The 14886-nt window shown below is 48.1% G+C and overlaps 1 protein-coding gene across 1 annotated transcript; it reads right to left on the bottom strand.

Annotated features, from left to right (window-relative positions):
* Nucleotides 1-2805: 2805 nt before the first annotated feature.
* Nucleotides 2806-13342, bottom strand: LOC135908502 (hsp70-binding protein 1-like). Its single transcript, XM_065440312.2, has 3 exons — nucleotides 13015-13342; nucleotides 7635-7918; nucleotides 2806-3286 (listed from the first exon to the last, which is right to left on the bottom strand). The coding sequence occupies exons 1-3, from the start codon at nucleotides 13303-13305 to the stop codon at nucleotides 2929-2931; spliced, it is 933 nt and encodes a 310-aa protein (XP_065296384.2). The 5' UTR covers nucleotides 13306-13342; the 3' UTR covers nucleotides 2806-2928.
* Nucleotides 13343-14886: the final 1544 nt, after the last annotated feature.

Here is a 14886-nt window from a genome sequence, read left to right as displayed (position 1 = left end):
GTTCAGGGTCTCTGCGTATCCCCCCTCGCAAGCCTGTAGGTGGGTCTCCGGGGCATTCGACCACCCAGCTCGGAACGCTTCGCCTCGAGCTAGGTTGTCTGCCCTTTCGTTCCCCACTATGCCTACGTGACCCGGGATCCAGATGAGATTGTGCCGGGGCTTTTCCTTCTCGGCGGAGGTGGCTCAACTGAGTAATTCTGAGGGCAGTTTTGCTGATAGTTAGTTCGCACTTTAGGTAGACTGAAATTATTGTGTGTAAATCTAGTGTGGCTATGAGCTATCAGACCACAAGGCGAGAAGCAGATCGATGGTAGTTCCTTAGTCATATATTTGTGGAATAAAATCTCTAGATTATATTTGGCGAGTTCTGAAATGGTTAGGATGTTGTTTTCATGTAGTAGGGATTTTCCATTTGCAAAAGCGTGAGCTGCTTGTAATAATTCTTATGGATTGATTCTGGATTACCTGCAGAGATGCCAAGTGAGTGTTATATTTGTTACCACAGCATATTATGCCGTAGTTAATATGAGAGTGAATGAATGAGTGGTACAGAGAGATTAATGTATTATGTGTAAAGGAGGGACGAGTTTCAATTAGAATGTGAATACCGCATGCTATTTCCTTTTTTATGTGAGAAATGTGATCTTTATATTTCAAGTTGCAGTGAAGAAAAATCCCAAGGAAAGATGAGCATGGACTGGGAGAGATAGAGTGTGAGCTAAAAGTTAAAGAAGGGAAGGATGCTGAATGTTGTTCATGTGAGAAAAATACAACAAATTTAGTCTTGGTGGCATTAATAGATAATAGGTTAGCATCACACCAACGTAAAACATTTTCTAGATCAGTATTTAGCTTGTTATTAAGAAGTGACATGTTTTTAACAGAGGCAAATATCGTAGTATCATCAGCGTTCAGAATGCGCTTAGTAGACGACAAACAGTTAGGTAGATCATTCATATAAATTAGAAACAGTAGTGGCCATAAGATGGATCCTTGAGGGACGCCAATGTTAGTAGTTTGTTGTCTGCAATAGAATTAAACACAGACACAACTTGAACTCTGTTTGATAAGTAACTTTTTATTAGTGAGAGCGCAGGATCACGAACACCGATAGCCTCAAACTTACCAAAAGGATACCTTGCGCTAAGCTTGTGCTAACTTTGTACGGCCAAGAATCACGAATCAGGCTGATGACGGCCCACTAAAGATTCGTACTGTTTCGGCAACTGTAGCAGAGGATAAGAGAGGCGCAAGTGACGAAACGCTGCAGTAAACGACCTCAAATTCCGGCCCATCGTCGCTGACCAGCGCTGACCCAAAGAGGTATTCTTTTTCTGTAAGCGAAATGCCACCGATCAGACACGACTCGCCAATCAGAGAAATAATGGCGCAGTGGCGCCGGCTTGAACGGCGCGGCGAAGCAGGTCACGTCATCTAGCGGCAATGGAACTAACTTCTCATTCCGGCGGGATGTTTTGAATTTTTTTCTATTATTCGGCCCTTCAAAATGGGGATGCGGCTCTTACACGAGTATATATGGTATTATCACGCTGCTCATTGGCAAGGCGCGCGGTATAAGCACCTTGCCAGAGGGCCACGGCCAGCCCACATGGCTGGTGATTGCCTGGCTGATTGGGGATTTGCTGTTGACCAGATTTTCGCGCACGCAGGGTAGTCGGAACGTACCGATAAGCGTACTGGGGGCCTCACGCAAGTTGTGCCGAAATTTCGAAATATGCAAGTGCCACGTAGATGGACAGAACCAAGATAATGTTGCTTGCCATCGCTTGGAACAAATCAGACTAACTTTTGCTTTTCGCCTACTTAAATAATTAGTTATAAATATTCAGCTGCTCAAATGTTATATGCAGAGCAAAAGGGAGAATTAAAGAATTGTAGATGGCAATGAAAAATTCCTGCTGCAGTTTTTTGTTGTTCAGTGTGTTGCGACATAAAACTTTTTCCAAGACCGAAAGAAATATCGCGAAATTCGGAAAAGTGATTTTTAGTATTTCGATCGCGGGTTTTGTGAACTAGATTACTACAAAAGGTGCACGTTACTTTCAGGAGAAATAAAAATGCATAATCGACTTATTAAGGAAATTTTGCTATTGAACGTTTTTCACTAGTTACTTTACTGCCCATAATGGTATTCAAGTTGCGAAGGATATCGACTTGGCAAGCGTTTTGAGGATGACACCGCATTAGAGGTGTGCGCTGTTGAACCAGCGGTAAAAATGCACTGTTCTTCCATTTACTTTTCTAACAAGACGCCGATTTGTGTATTGCGGCGCAAAAGTAAGTGGAATGCCAAAGTATTTCAGTGCACACTATATTCAAGTGACAATCGCTATGACAAAAAGAAAACGTCGTTGACTCGAACATGTTTATTCGAACGAGACTTCCGAATTAGGTAACATCTTAAATCCAGGGTACGGCCGTACAATTATCGAGGGAAATGTACGCGAATGATGAAGACAGACACCGCGTACTGTACTGGCAGATATTGAGTAACGATAATAAACATAGCGTGATCAGAACACTTAGGAAATAGAGATTGCGACACACAATGCAGCTTCCTTCTTATAAAGGCAGAAGCTTAATTCAATATACCGATCCGGCTCTATTTCTCTCTGGGATGACCAAGACCTTGAGATATCATACTGTGATTCTTACAGCCTTATCATGCGATATATCTGTATTTTCCCAAATCAATTCCCGATATTTCCAAGCAACGCAGCATAAGATCGAGAGCTCAGGGACACAGTAATACAAACATTCAGGAAACGAAGAAACAACGGGCGGTAAATCAACAGAAGCGTCGTTTATAAAGGTTTCGCTCATCACTATAACGGAGCGACACCACAATACGCAAGCCTCGCGCTCGTTCTATCGACCGACGTTCAGCGAATAGCGGTACGGAAAACGTTATGAGGAGCAAATCATTCTCGGCAGCTCGTCACGGTCCTTCAGCAGGTCGAGTATCTCGGTAGAATACTGCACTTCCTCCTGGAACTCCGCCGCGTCGCCGTGTTCGCGGATGAAGCCGGCCAGCGTGGCCACGAGGGCTTCCCTGACCGTGGGCAGTTCGCCCAGCAGCGGCTGGACGCTGTGCGTGGCCAGCGTGAGCAGCGCGCTGAGCAGAAACTGCCGGCAGTCGCCATCGACACGCGGAAGCAGCTGCACGGCGTCGCACGCGAACTCCGAGTTGGCCAGCGCTGCGCGGAAGCCGTCCTCCTGGCGGCACAGTGCGGCCACCAGGAAGCTCGCCTTGGTCTTGAGACGCCTGCACAGGGATAGTAGGGGGCGCGCTCAATCGCGAAGACGGTCGGAGAAAATCACGAGGTATTTCTATTTTTTTTCCGATGTGTAAATGAATGACCCGACCCGACCTGGGGAGCGGTGAGTGAGCGTGCCTGCAGCCAAAATTTCAAGAAAATTATTCGCCCTATGGTCATGCCATCGCGAAAGCAGGCCCCGTTGCCGAAACACTGGATGAGGCTACCCTCGTTCTGCGACTCCAGATTGAGACACTGTCTCGAAGTTTGAATTTTCTTTTAACTGATGCATGTTTGTCATGCAAACATCCAAGACAGTGCTTGTAACGATTGCCGAATGCTAGTGCCCTGGCCAACGTGAACAACGTGAGCGACTCGCTTGACCGAAAGAACGAACGAATGAAAGAGCAAGCCAGTAAACGAACGAACAAATGAACGTTTACCTTGGCGAAAGTGACCACAGACCAACCACGAACACGGGTGGAGCAGGCGGCAAAGCAAGCTATTCGCTTTAATACAGTACAGGGGCCCTATAACGTAAAACTATTCCAATATATTTCTATTCCAATCTCCTGACGTCAAAATTGCGTAACCACCAACGCAACCACCGGGCGGTCACCCGCAGGGTTGTCTGAACAGACCAATCAAACGCTCTCCTCGTTCATATGAGGTCACTTTTGTTTGCTTCAAAAACGAACACTGCCTACACTGAGCGGCTTGTCGTATCTAATTGGCTGACAGGAGGTGAAGAGGACGCTCAAGTGGAGAGGGATTCGATTGGGCCGAGCCACTGCAGTGAAAGTCGAAAACCGGATGAAGAGGGTGGTGCCGGCGTCTAAGATTGGTCGGCTTTCTCTTACTTAGCTTGCGGTGGCTGGTCGAAAATCGCGGCGGCATGCAACGGAAGCTCAAGAATGACGCTAAAACGGACCCTCAGCAAAGAAGAGTTGGCAGAATGAGGGGGTAAACGTGCCGAAAGTGCTCGAAAACGTTACACGGCCACGCAAGAAGTATTATTATACGCAAATACACCCATGCTCTCCGGCAGGTGCGAGTAGCCAGCGTCTGAGCGATCGGCGGCAGCCATCTTTTATTCCTTTCGGAACGGGGCGGCCTGCGGCTATTCCGAAGAAAATTCAGTTTTGTTCGGCATATTAATGCATCTGTATCGCGTACACGTCACTTTGACGCGGTGAGCTCTTGCGGTTTTGTGACGTCGCGTGACAGGCAGGTGAAGTGGGTGCAGCCCGAAAACTTTTTACCAATAGCCGAGGGCTAAGGGTGAAAAGGGGTCGCAACAGAAATAACTGTTTTTCTTTTTTCTGTCAAAGCATGCATAATCAGTGGGTACACATCATATCAGATGGGGAGGTATCGCGGTTTTCGTGACGTCGCGTGATAGACCGGTGAAGTGGGGGTGGTCGAAAAAAGTTTTTGACCAATCGTGGAGGGCTGATAGCAGAATTGGAATAGAAAAGTTTGGAATAGTTTTACGTTATAGCGCCCCAGGTATCGAGAAAGAAAGAATATATATATATATATATATATATATATATATATATATATATATATATATATATATATATATATATATATATATATATATATATATATATATATATATATGATCATACCATGATCATATGTGTATCAAGTGTTAAAATGATATCGGAGTTTGACCCATTTGTCATCTTAGGTTATTGGGTGGTTTGGGGATTGGGGCTTAGGGATTGATTGATTGATAAAATAGGCCCGCCAGGCTCAAGTAAAGTACTCAAATGTGAGCCACCCATGATCAGCCATTATGCAGAATCACTAAGTCGACCCGCTTCCACTGGGCTAGCTTCACCCACCCCAACATATTTGCCAATGTGCGTGCAAACGCAGTCGAGCTTAGTCGACAGGACGCAGTGACGAAGAACTTGACAATTGGAGCTGTTGTCCGCACGGATTTGTTCATACGGACTGTTTTTAACCCCTATGGCTGGCACCTCAGTTATCTCAAACGCCGAAATTGTCTTCATGCAAACACAGTCGATTGCCGAGGTGTTATTTGAGCATTTTCTTGCTAGGGCCCGCCGTGTCGGTTTCATGTAAACGGACCATCTGCTGCTAAGAACAGAGTTATATAGTTGATGGCGACCAAAAAACGGAAGTTCGTGGTCATGACACGCAGGGATATATATATATATATATATATATATATATATATATATATATATGTGTGTGTGTGTGTGTGTGTGTGTGTGTGTGTGTGTGTGTGTGTGTGTGTGTGTGTGTGTGGTGTGTGTGTGTGTGTGTGTGTGTGTGTGTGTGTGTGTGTGTGTGTGTGTAACCTTCGCAGTGAACTGTAACTTCACAATAAATAGTTGCAGTGAAGCAAATGGTTTATTTAAGTCCAATAAGGATTTAGGCTCCTGCCGTTCCACTATAATACACGAATGAAAAGAAAACGTATGAACTTATAATTCCATTTTTGTGGTTACCGCGTTATTTAGGCAGAAGGGAATGTTCAAAGTGCGAACTACTTGCAGCCTCGCGTAGAAAAAGTGGCTGGTGGTTATGAGGTCGTAGACGGGGCTTCACTGCAGACACTTCAGTTGTATCCGACTATAGTTGAACACTCAGCTAGCCTTGAACGACACGAAACTCATGGTCAGACCACACGCACGCTTTCCAGTGCATGCTCCCTCCTGGCCGCTGCTGGTTAGACGCCTTGACAGACTTCGCTTCGTAATGAGCTATTCGATAAAGCCGTTCCGCACCCCATAGCAGAGCCAGACAGGGGCATATGAGCACGAGCGGGTACTTTAGTCCAGTTGTGCCCAAAGCAAACGGCGCAGTTGCATGCAGTATTGCCAGGTCGTTTCGGACAAGGCGGCGTAGCCCAAACCTAGAGAAATTGTAGCCCAAATATAGCCTAACACAAAAATGAGCAAAAAAATTGTAGCCATACTGTGCATACATCTGCAGGCTTAGAGTTACGCCTGACACCGGCAAAAGATGCCGAGAGCCGCCGCTGCCGCCACTGCCGCCACGGCGGCAGCAACAGCAGCAGTGGAAAAGTCGATGGAAGGGGCAAAGAAAGCTTCGCCTTAAAATGTTCCAGGCAATGGGTGGACGTGCGTACGTAGTCGGTAAGCCAACTGAGAACAACGTTAGGCTTAGAGTGACTTCCTTCAAGAAGTATGGCCTATGAGAACCGCTGCGCGCTGCCGTAAAAGCGATAGTTCAGTGCCAATTGAATATTACACAACGAGTGCGTTAGCGTCCCTTATGTGTAATAGAAACTGCTGTGTGAATTCACTTACTAATTTAACAGGCGCGTTGTCACGTTCCCTAAGACGCACTTGAACAGATTTCACTCGATGACCGTAAGCCGTCTGTATCACAACACTGGCAGGATGAAGAGCGCCGGCTGCGAGGGGCACGTGCAATTGTCCCAAAGTGAACTTTCCTGCCGCTCCCATTACCATTTCATTTTACTGCGTCTCTGAAACTGAGCCTGTCACGTGGCCCCCAGCGCTGTGCTCGCGGCAAGACAGCGCCGCATCAAGGCGCCAGCGTTCTCGCTTCGCCCTTGCGCTCTCGCCCTCGCACCCGCAGTAGATCACGTGAACTCCACCACACACGGCACACTGGGTGCCCATGCTCCCTCTCACCCGTAACAACACGATGGGAGTGGTGGCGGCGACAATGACACGAACGCACCTCGAGTGTCCGTATTATTGCTATCGCAATAAGACAACTTGCACATGGCAAATTTTCGCTTGCTATCTGCTCACCACACAACCGGTGTACTTGCAACTCTTCAATACATACTGGAGGCAGATAAGCTATCAACTTGCATAGTCTACAACAACAAGATGTAGAAGCCATCAGGTTAAACAAGTTTCATTCTTTATGACACATGTTTTGAACGAAGTCCCGCAATATTCCTTTTAGTAACGCTCAAAATTTGGGCCTAATGTGTATGTTATCTTCTCAATGACGAGAATGTTTGGATGGATTCTCGAATTTTACGTGCCAAAAGCACGATTTGATTAAGAGGCACGCCGTAATGGGGGACTCCGGATTAATTTTGACAGCTAGGGGATCTTCAACGTGCTCCCAAAGCACGGGACGCGGACGTTTTTGCATTTAGTCTCCATCGAAATGCGGCCGCTGCAGTCGGGATTCGATCCCGGGACCTCGCGCTTCCCAGCGCAACACCATATATAGCCGCTAAGCATCCGGGGTGATCCAGAGTGTTTCATCGACCACTCAAAAATACATGGAGGCCAAATACGGTTGGATACTGTAGAATATAAAAAAGGAGGTGTTTCCATCCAATGTCCGTCTTGGTTGTTCGCTCACCTGTTGGTGGTCTCGAAGAGGATCCTTCGCAACACGACTGGTCCTCCCAGCTTCTCGAAATTCTCGTAGGCGTCCTTGTTCTGTCGCACCATGCAGGATAGGGCGTACAGGGCCTTGCAGCGCACCTCGTCGTCCGTCTCGGTGTTCAGCAGGCGTAGCAGGCGACTCGCACTCAGCAACGCCGCTCGCTGGCAGTGCGGGTTGTTCTGCACCAGCTCGGCGATCAGCGCGCACGTCTCCGCTCGAACAAGCGAGCTAGGGTAGTCGAGAAGTTCGGGGAACACCTGGTGCATCGAAAGCATGGCCGCAAACCTATATATAACCCAGTCGGAAAAAGCGGATGTCTTAACTAGTGGATTTTACTGCTGATGTTAATTTTAGCAACCACGTTCAAGAACGTGAACGCGCAAGGTAAAGAAGAACGACGCCAAATTGCTGCCGACGCTGCGACTACCTTCATCCCTTTGTTTTCATCTCTTCTGGTACGCTATATACAAGCATGTTAAGAACAAGGTCAAAAAAGGGCGACTGTGCGTGTAATTCAAGTTCTTTGCGTGTTGTTTTGGCGTAGTCCTTTCACCTGAAGAGAAATTCTTGGTTCAGCTCAACCTGGCATGTCGTCGTTCCAACAAAGTTTCTTTTTAAGCATAGATATCAAATATATTCCGCTCAGGCCAACAGGTTCTGTGGCGGACAGGGCACTTTCTGTCACCAGGGAAGAAGGCTCTGGTTGCAACAGAACTGCTACATTAAAACAGGAATTTTGTCATATTTTGGCATATCCCCTGTCGTCATTAATGATGCGGATTACAGTAGGGCTATGCTTCTATACAACGCAACCGGTTCTTTCATGTCATAATTGTAGCAATGTATCTCAAACTAATTTTGCAAATACTATAAAATATTCGTTAAGTCACAAGAAGAAAAGCTTTTTGCACTCATAAGCTGCGCCAAGGCCAACAAGCAGCCTTGTTGGGTGAAGATGCGTATTTTTGTCAACTATGAAATAACACAACCTTCACAGGTGACGGACATTCTCAAGAAGCAGGGCTCATTTTTGTTTTCCTTACTGTCTATGAACATTAGGCACTGCGGGGTTTCTACGTTCTCGCTAGTCTGCTCTGCATACGAAGATGCTCGCAACTGCACCGTTCCCTCTCTCCCCTTTCTCGCTGCCACGCATCATGACGTCTCCATTCTCACGCATCATCACGCTGATCAATTATTACTGCAGCCACCACGTGAGGGATAGCGCCCATGCTCACCTCAATGCATTTTCATCTTGCGTCAGGGGCTTGTCGTAATAATGCAGAACCAACATGCCCAATGATAAACATTACCGACGCCGGTTAATCAGCGGCGCCTTTATAATGGCACGTGTACTTATTGATCCTTTCTCCGGGGACTGCATTTCTACCGCTAACAATTTAAAGTTATTGCTATGCGCAAGATGCGCCTGCATGATTTGCAACTTACTCGAATGTTATCGTTGATTCTATCTGTTGTGTATGTTCTCGCCGAACCTTGTATAATCAGATTATATGCGCGACATGAATTGTGCAGTGCTTTCTGAAAGCCACGCGGGCGGCATAGGTTACGCTGGAACGTTCGACAAGTCATGTGTAAAAGCCGGCGCGCTTGACCTGCAGACCAAGGTTTCAACGACGGCCGACTGTGCTCGTCGCTATACGGTTGCGCTTTGGGTGTCACCTGCTTTTGTGGGCACAGGTCCACCCAAGAAAGAGTTCGCTTCGAGATTCACAGTTTTTCTACTGTGTCCTTCACCTTCACTACAACGTGACAGAAGGCATGCCGGACACCAACGGCTCTCCCCGTATTCCGCACCCACCAGCAACGTTTGCGGCAAAAATTGTGCCTTCTTCACACTACCGCACGTGAATCGTCTGGCTGTAATCGTCACTCATACTTTCCTCTGGCACTTCGAGCCTCCCTTTTGGGTGGCCGCCCCTCAGGTCCGCCCTGCCAGACATTGCACTTCGACATTACGTTGGCGACACTGATGGCTCATGCTTTATCTATGGGCAACCAGTCCAACTTGACGTCTTGCTGTGAATTGCTCATGCCGCTGCCAATGTGTATTCGCAATCACATGCATCGTACACTCGTATTTCCTTACACTAGGTGTCATTTTAAATAGAAGCTTCCTTTGCGAGCTCTCCAGGGCGTTGCTCACTGTGGCTGCATGTAGCTGTCTTCGTGAATAGCTCGTACTAAAAAAAATGTAGTCGCAGTTTCACCCGAAAGGCGAAGCATCGATTGCGATAGCAATTTCGTAGACAGCTATACGAAGTAGCGATAATAATTCTATCGGCCGTATGAACTTGGAAACATTCGCTTATTCAAGGCTCACTCAGATTAGGCCGACCGGACACCGATTTCGGTCGGCCGAATGTCAGTGACAGTGATTTTTCCTTCGTGATGGCACTTTTGTCACACGATTCCGATACCGAGCACTCGCCCGACCGTCGACAGATTGTCGGCGTCGGTACAATGTGACTGAGGCGCCTACTCGAAGAAAAAATGCTGTCACCGACATTTGGCAGACGGAAATCGGTGTCGGGTCGTCCTAGTGTGAGTGAGCTTTAACTGAATCAACCAACATGGTGTCAGCGAGCACTGGCAAACGTGAACACATCACTCTCGATGACCGTGGACACTCGCTGTCAAAACGCTGGTGGGAGCAAGCGCGCCAGCAGCAGCGAGCGAAGTGACCTTCGTGGTGTCCATCACTTCAACGCGAACAGCGGCGAGTATATACAGCACGCCCGAAGGTATGAGCCATCTGCTGATCTTTCAAGACACGCACGCGCGCCCGCAGCCTGCCCCGCGACGTACGCAGTTGGTGGTTGTGTAGAAGCCGCTCCCCCCTCCTTCCCACGCTGCCTCCCCACTTTCCTCCCTTTCGTGATTGTCGGCTCCCTTCGCGTGCTTTCACTCGCGCATACAGCCTTCAGCGCTCGGCGACGGTGTTATCGCCGTTGGACTTTACACAGAACATCATGGTGACGGCGACGCCGAAGCAGACGGCAAAAACGCGCCTAGAGTGCCCATATAATTGCTATGGCAATTATATATATCCGAGGACACCTAAACACTTCTTATGAGTTATGAATGCGAAAGCATTATTGTCCAATAGAACGCGTTGTCAAAGGAATTCGTCCTCTTGCCGCTTGAGAGGCTTCTCTTGGCAATCCGCTTCCACCTCACGCTTTCGAATGTCTTCTCGCTGCGTCCTAGCACATCGCGCCGTTGCTCATTCTAACCGCTGTGCATTGGAAGAGTTGTCCACGATGATGCATTTCACTGCCTGTCTCTTCGCTCGTTTTGTTATGAGTTATGAATGCGAAAGCATTATTGTCCAATAGAACGCGTTGTCAAAGGAATTCGTCCTCTTGCCGCTTGAGAGGCTTCTCTTGGCAATCCGCTTCCACCTCACGCTTTCGAATGTCTTCTCGCTGCGTCCTAGCACATCGCGCCGTTGCTCATTCTAACCGTTGTGCATTGGAAGAGTTGTCCACGATGATGCATTTCACTGCCTGTCTCTTCGCTCGTTTTGTTGCGTTCTTCAGCTCCCTTATTTCGTGTGCGGTGTAGTAGCGTGAACGGCCATGTTTCGCTAATACCGAGGTTGCGGCCCCCGACGATGTAGATGTTTCAGACTCTATAACGGTACGTACTGCCCGAGCCAGCAAGTAGCAGCAGCCTGCGGTGCCGTATGTGCTCCATCGAAACGCGCTGGTGACGGGACGTCGCGATGATTCCCTCTCCCCTCACACAACACCTGGCGCGCTAGCCCTGCAGCAGACGTTACGATTCTCCCGCTCTGCTCCGTCGAGATGCACCTGTGACGTGGCGTCACTGCCAATGAAAATTTAGGTGCCCTGTAGCTGCAACAGACTACAGACGCCGGCCCATTGGGCGAAAAATCACGCTATGGGCCTTTTGATGGTTTCGCAAAAAGAAAATTGCATTACGTACGCTATGGTGGGATCTAACCATTACCCAGCACAGCTGCTTGATACTCTAACCATCACGCCCCAATTGCGCGTATACTTCGATCCTGCCAACGCCAACTAGTTCTTTGCGATCACCGTTACATGTGTCGCGTTGGGTAGCACGGGTGCGCGAAAGCACATGCACACGTCAGTTTCCCTTAGCTCAAGGACGCAGTAATGAAATGGACAAATTTATAAAGTTTGATTAACCGCCTAATAAAAGCTTCGCTTCCCATAAATTAGACCTGCATAATTTTTTTTTACTATCATGGTACTGTCATTAAAAAGAGAAGCAAATGTTCGCATTGACGTATTAGGTTACACTCTGGAGCAGCAGGAGCTTGATGTGGGCGAGTTCGTGTAACATACTTGAAGAAAAACAGCGCTAAAGAGACGAGGATGAAACGAAGAACATGTACGACGGACAGACGCTGAACTTGAGATGAAATGTTACAATGAAAGGGCGCGAGAGCACACATGGTCCGTAAATAACAATGCGGAGGGTCATCCGGCTGAACATTGAAAACGTCACTTTGATGTGGTACCGTAGGAGCACTAACAAAATACTACGCAGATGTTGGCATGCGCATGATCACTTGTAACAGAGTTTCCTACAAAAATTACTAGAGGACGCTATGGCGTTGGCTTATACGGGAGCTTCTAAAACGGTGGTTCATCAAATGTGGAAATGATGGGCTACTCATGGATTTGCCTAGACTCCGTCTTTATGGCTTCAAATGGCTTTGCGACTTTGCAATCTAATCATTTTCATCAGCACATTGCGTTGTAAATGGCCCAACTCGCAATGATTACGCATGTGGGCAGAGCCCGAGAGCCTTGTGCTTAAAAAACTATGAGCGCTTGGCATTGGCAATTTAGAAAGATATAGGTGTAATAAAATAACGCCACAAGAACGTTTCGAGGCACAAGTGCGAAAATTCATGAACTAACTATTATTTCCTTGGCAGGTGAATGATCAGCGCGCCAGAAGTCTCTCTTTTGGTAGCAGACTGTGCGGCTTGTGAAGGGGGCACAGCGTGGTTTTTGCGTTCGTATAGTCAAACAAGGCGGGAGTTACGCATGCTATTGAGAAGCCACGCACGTTTTATATTGTGTATTTGGAGCGACTAAAAGCAAGGGAACAGGGTGAAAAAAGCTAGAGATGAACACAACGAGGCAGCACGCTGTCTTGTTGCCTGTTGTCTTCGCGTTTGGGTCTGGCGCTCTTTAATGAAGTTACCACTCCGACTTGCCCACCTCTCCCCAATTTTGGAAGCATGGGATGTCCTCGAACTGCTTTCGAACACTGCTAGCCCGCTCTCGTCATGACCGCATCCAGCGCCCGTCAGTGACGGACAGCATACCTGGAAGCCGCCCATCTTCTCGAAGTCCTTGGCGTAGTCGACCACGTCGATGTACTGCTGTACGTTGGCAATGCAGGCGACGAGCACGCGGCCGACGTTGTGCGACTCGTGCAGGCACTCGCGGATGTTCCGCAGGCTGCGCCGCATCTCGTCATACGGGTTCACAAGCAGTTCCTGCATCGCCCGCGTCAGCCACCGGATGCGGCTCACGTCCAGCCTCTGCGGGTCGGCGCCCCTTCCCGAGGGCGCCGGCTGGGCAACATCCTCGGCCATGGTTGCACGAATAGACATCGGGGATCTCCTCGTCGTAGCTGCCGAGTCTGGGACGCACCCGCAGCAAGGTGGCGATGATGATAGTGATGATGTGCCTAAAGTATGGCACGTACCACCCTGGGAGATCGGCCAAGAATTGCGCACCTGACCTTTTACCGAGTGGGCCTAGCCAGGTGGCGTGGCGTTTGCTTACGTCTCTAGTGGACAAAATAAAGTTGTTTCACTCACTCACTCACTCACCTGACCTTTTACCTAATATTTCAGGAAACTACAAGTAACGTGAAATTTAGCAATCGATATAGACATACTAATAAATTGTCCTAAGCAGTACGATTTATAATAGTAATGCTATGATTTAACGCACATATATCACTAAGAGAATTGAACTTAAAATGCTACTGACGCTAATGTGATGCTAAATGCTAATGTGAAACGGGAATGCCAATTTCGCATTTGCGGAAATCGTAGCTGCGAAAAACGCAGTGCAATATCGCACCATGTAGGCCGGGTTTGAGACAAGTGAGAACGAGGACCTATTGAAACTCTTGCATCGTCTTTTCTCGGAGACTACAAATGTTTTGGTGGAGCGACACCTGTTCACCAGCCTAAAGCAGCTGCAGGGGGAACGTTTCATGGAATACACCATGGCCAACAAGGAAAAATTTCTCATTTGCAAATTCGGCCCTTCAATTCATAAAGTCGCCAACCCCGTCCGAAGTAAGTTACTCTCTCACGGCGAACATCTCACCTTGGATGAAGCCTAAGAAATCGGTCGACTGTTCGAAGCGATGCAGAAAGCCAACCAAGCGCTCGGCGACACCGAGACTGTTAAGCGCCAAGCATGCATCACGAGATGTCTGCTTCGGTGGCAGACCGTCCGGGTCAAGACGGCCATGACCTTCCTCCTGGCGGGATGGGATGGTGTATACAAGATGGCTGCGCATGCTCGCACACCTGCCCGACGCGTTAGCAGGACGGCGTTCGAACCACGGATAATCGGCCGAAGAAAAATACTTCATGTTCTACGGATCAAATCGGTCCATGTTACCGGTGTAGCGGGTTTGGACACTCATCGTCTTAAAAAATTGTCCGGCCAAGAAGAAGACTTGCAATTTCTGCCGCATCAAAGGACACCCGGCTACCACTTGTCGAAAGAAGAAACATGGCACATCACCAGTTCAGAATGTTGCTCCGGCGCAAGCAGAAACCGTCCAAACGGTATCGATTCTCTCCGTGAATACTTCACATCCAAGCACAAGGGACTTCAGCGTTCGAGTAGTCGTTGGTCACGACATGCACATGTAGCTTCTAGTGGATACTAGAGCTACCGTGTCACTAATGCCAAAGGAGGACTTCAACAAATTTTTCGACGAGAAGTATCGACTTATGAAAACTTCGGTCCCTCTTCAGAACTTTTCCAAACAGCGCATCGAGCATACTTGGCTGTTTTCAAACTGATGTTCGATGCCAAGGGAAATAAGCCAACGTCACATTCTACGTGACTCCACATGGGAGATTACTATTGGGCCTCGACAGTATCCAGCGACTTGGTCTTCAGATCGACGGCACCAATTTACCGAGTCGATCGGTGACGCATTT

This window comes from Dermacentor albipictus, chromosome 3 (assembly GCF_038994185.2).
Source record: "Dermacentor albipictus isolate Rhodes 1998 colony chromosome 3, USDA_Dalb.pri_finalv2, whole genome shotgun sequence".
NCBI classification, from domain to species: Eukaryota; Metazoa; Arthropoda; class Arachnida; order Ixodida; family Ixodidae; genus Dermacentor; species Dermacentor albipictus.
Note: the sequence above shows the minus strand (reverse complement) of the source record. Positions and strands in the feature narration are given on the sequence as shown.

What these genes read in the sequence shown, in the direction of transcription:
- LOC135908502 (XM_065440312.2), bottom strand. Translation starts at nt 13,305, where the DNA reads ATGTCTATTCGTGCAACCATGGCCGAGGATGTTGCCCAGCCGGCGCCC. An exon ending in AGAAGATGGGCGGCTTCCAG is followed by an intron (nt 7,919 to 13,014) that starts GTATGCTGTCCG and finishes TCGATGCACCAG; the next exon opens with GTGTTCCCCGAACTTCTCGA. An exon ending in CTCTTCGAGACCACCAACAG is followed by an intron (nt 3,287 to 7,634) that starts GTGAGCGAACAA and finishes ATCCCTGTGCAG; the next exon opens with GCGTCTCAAGACCAAGGCGA.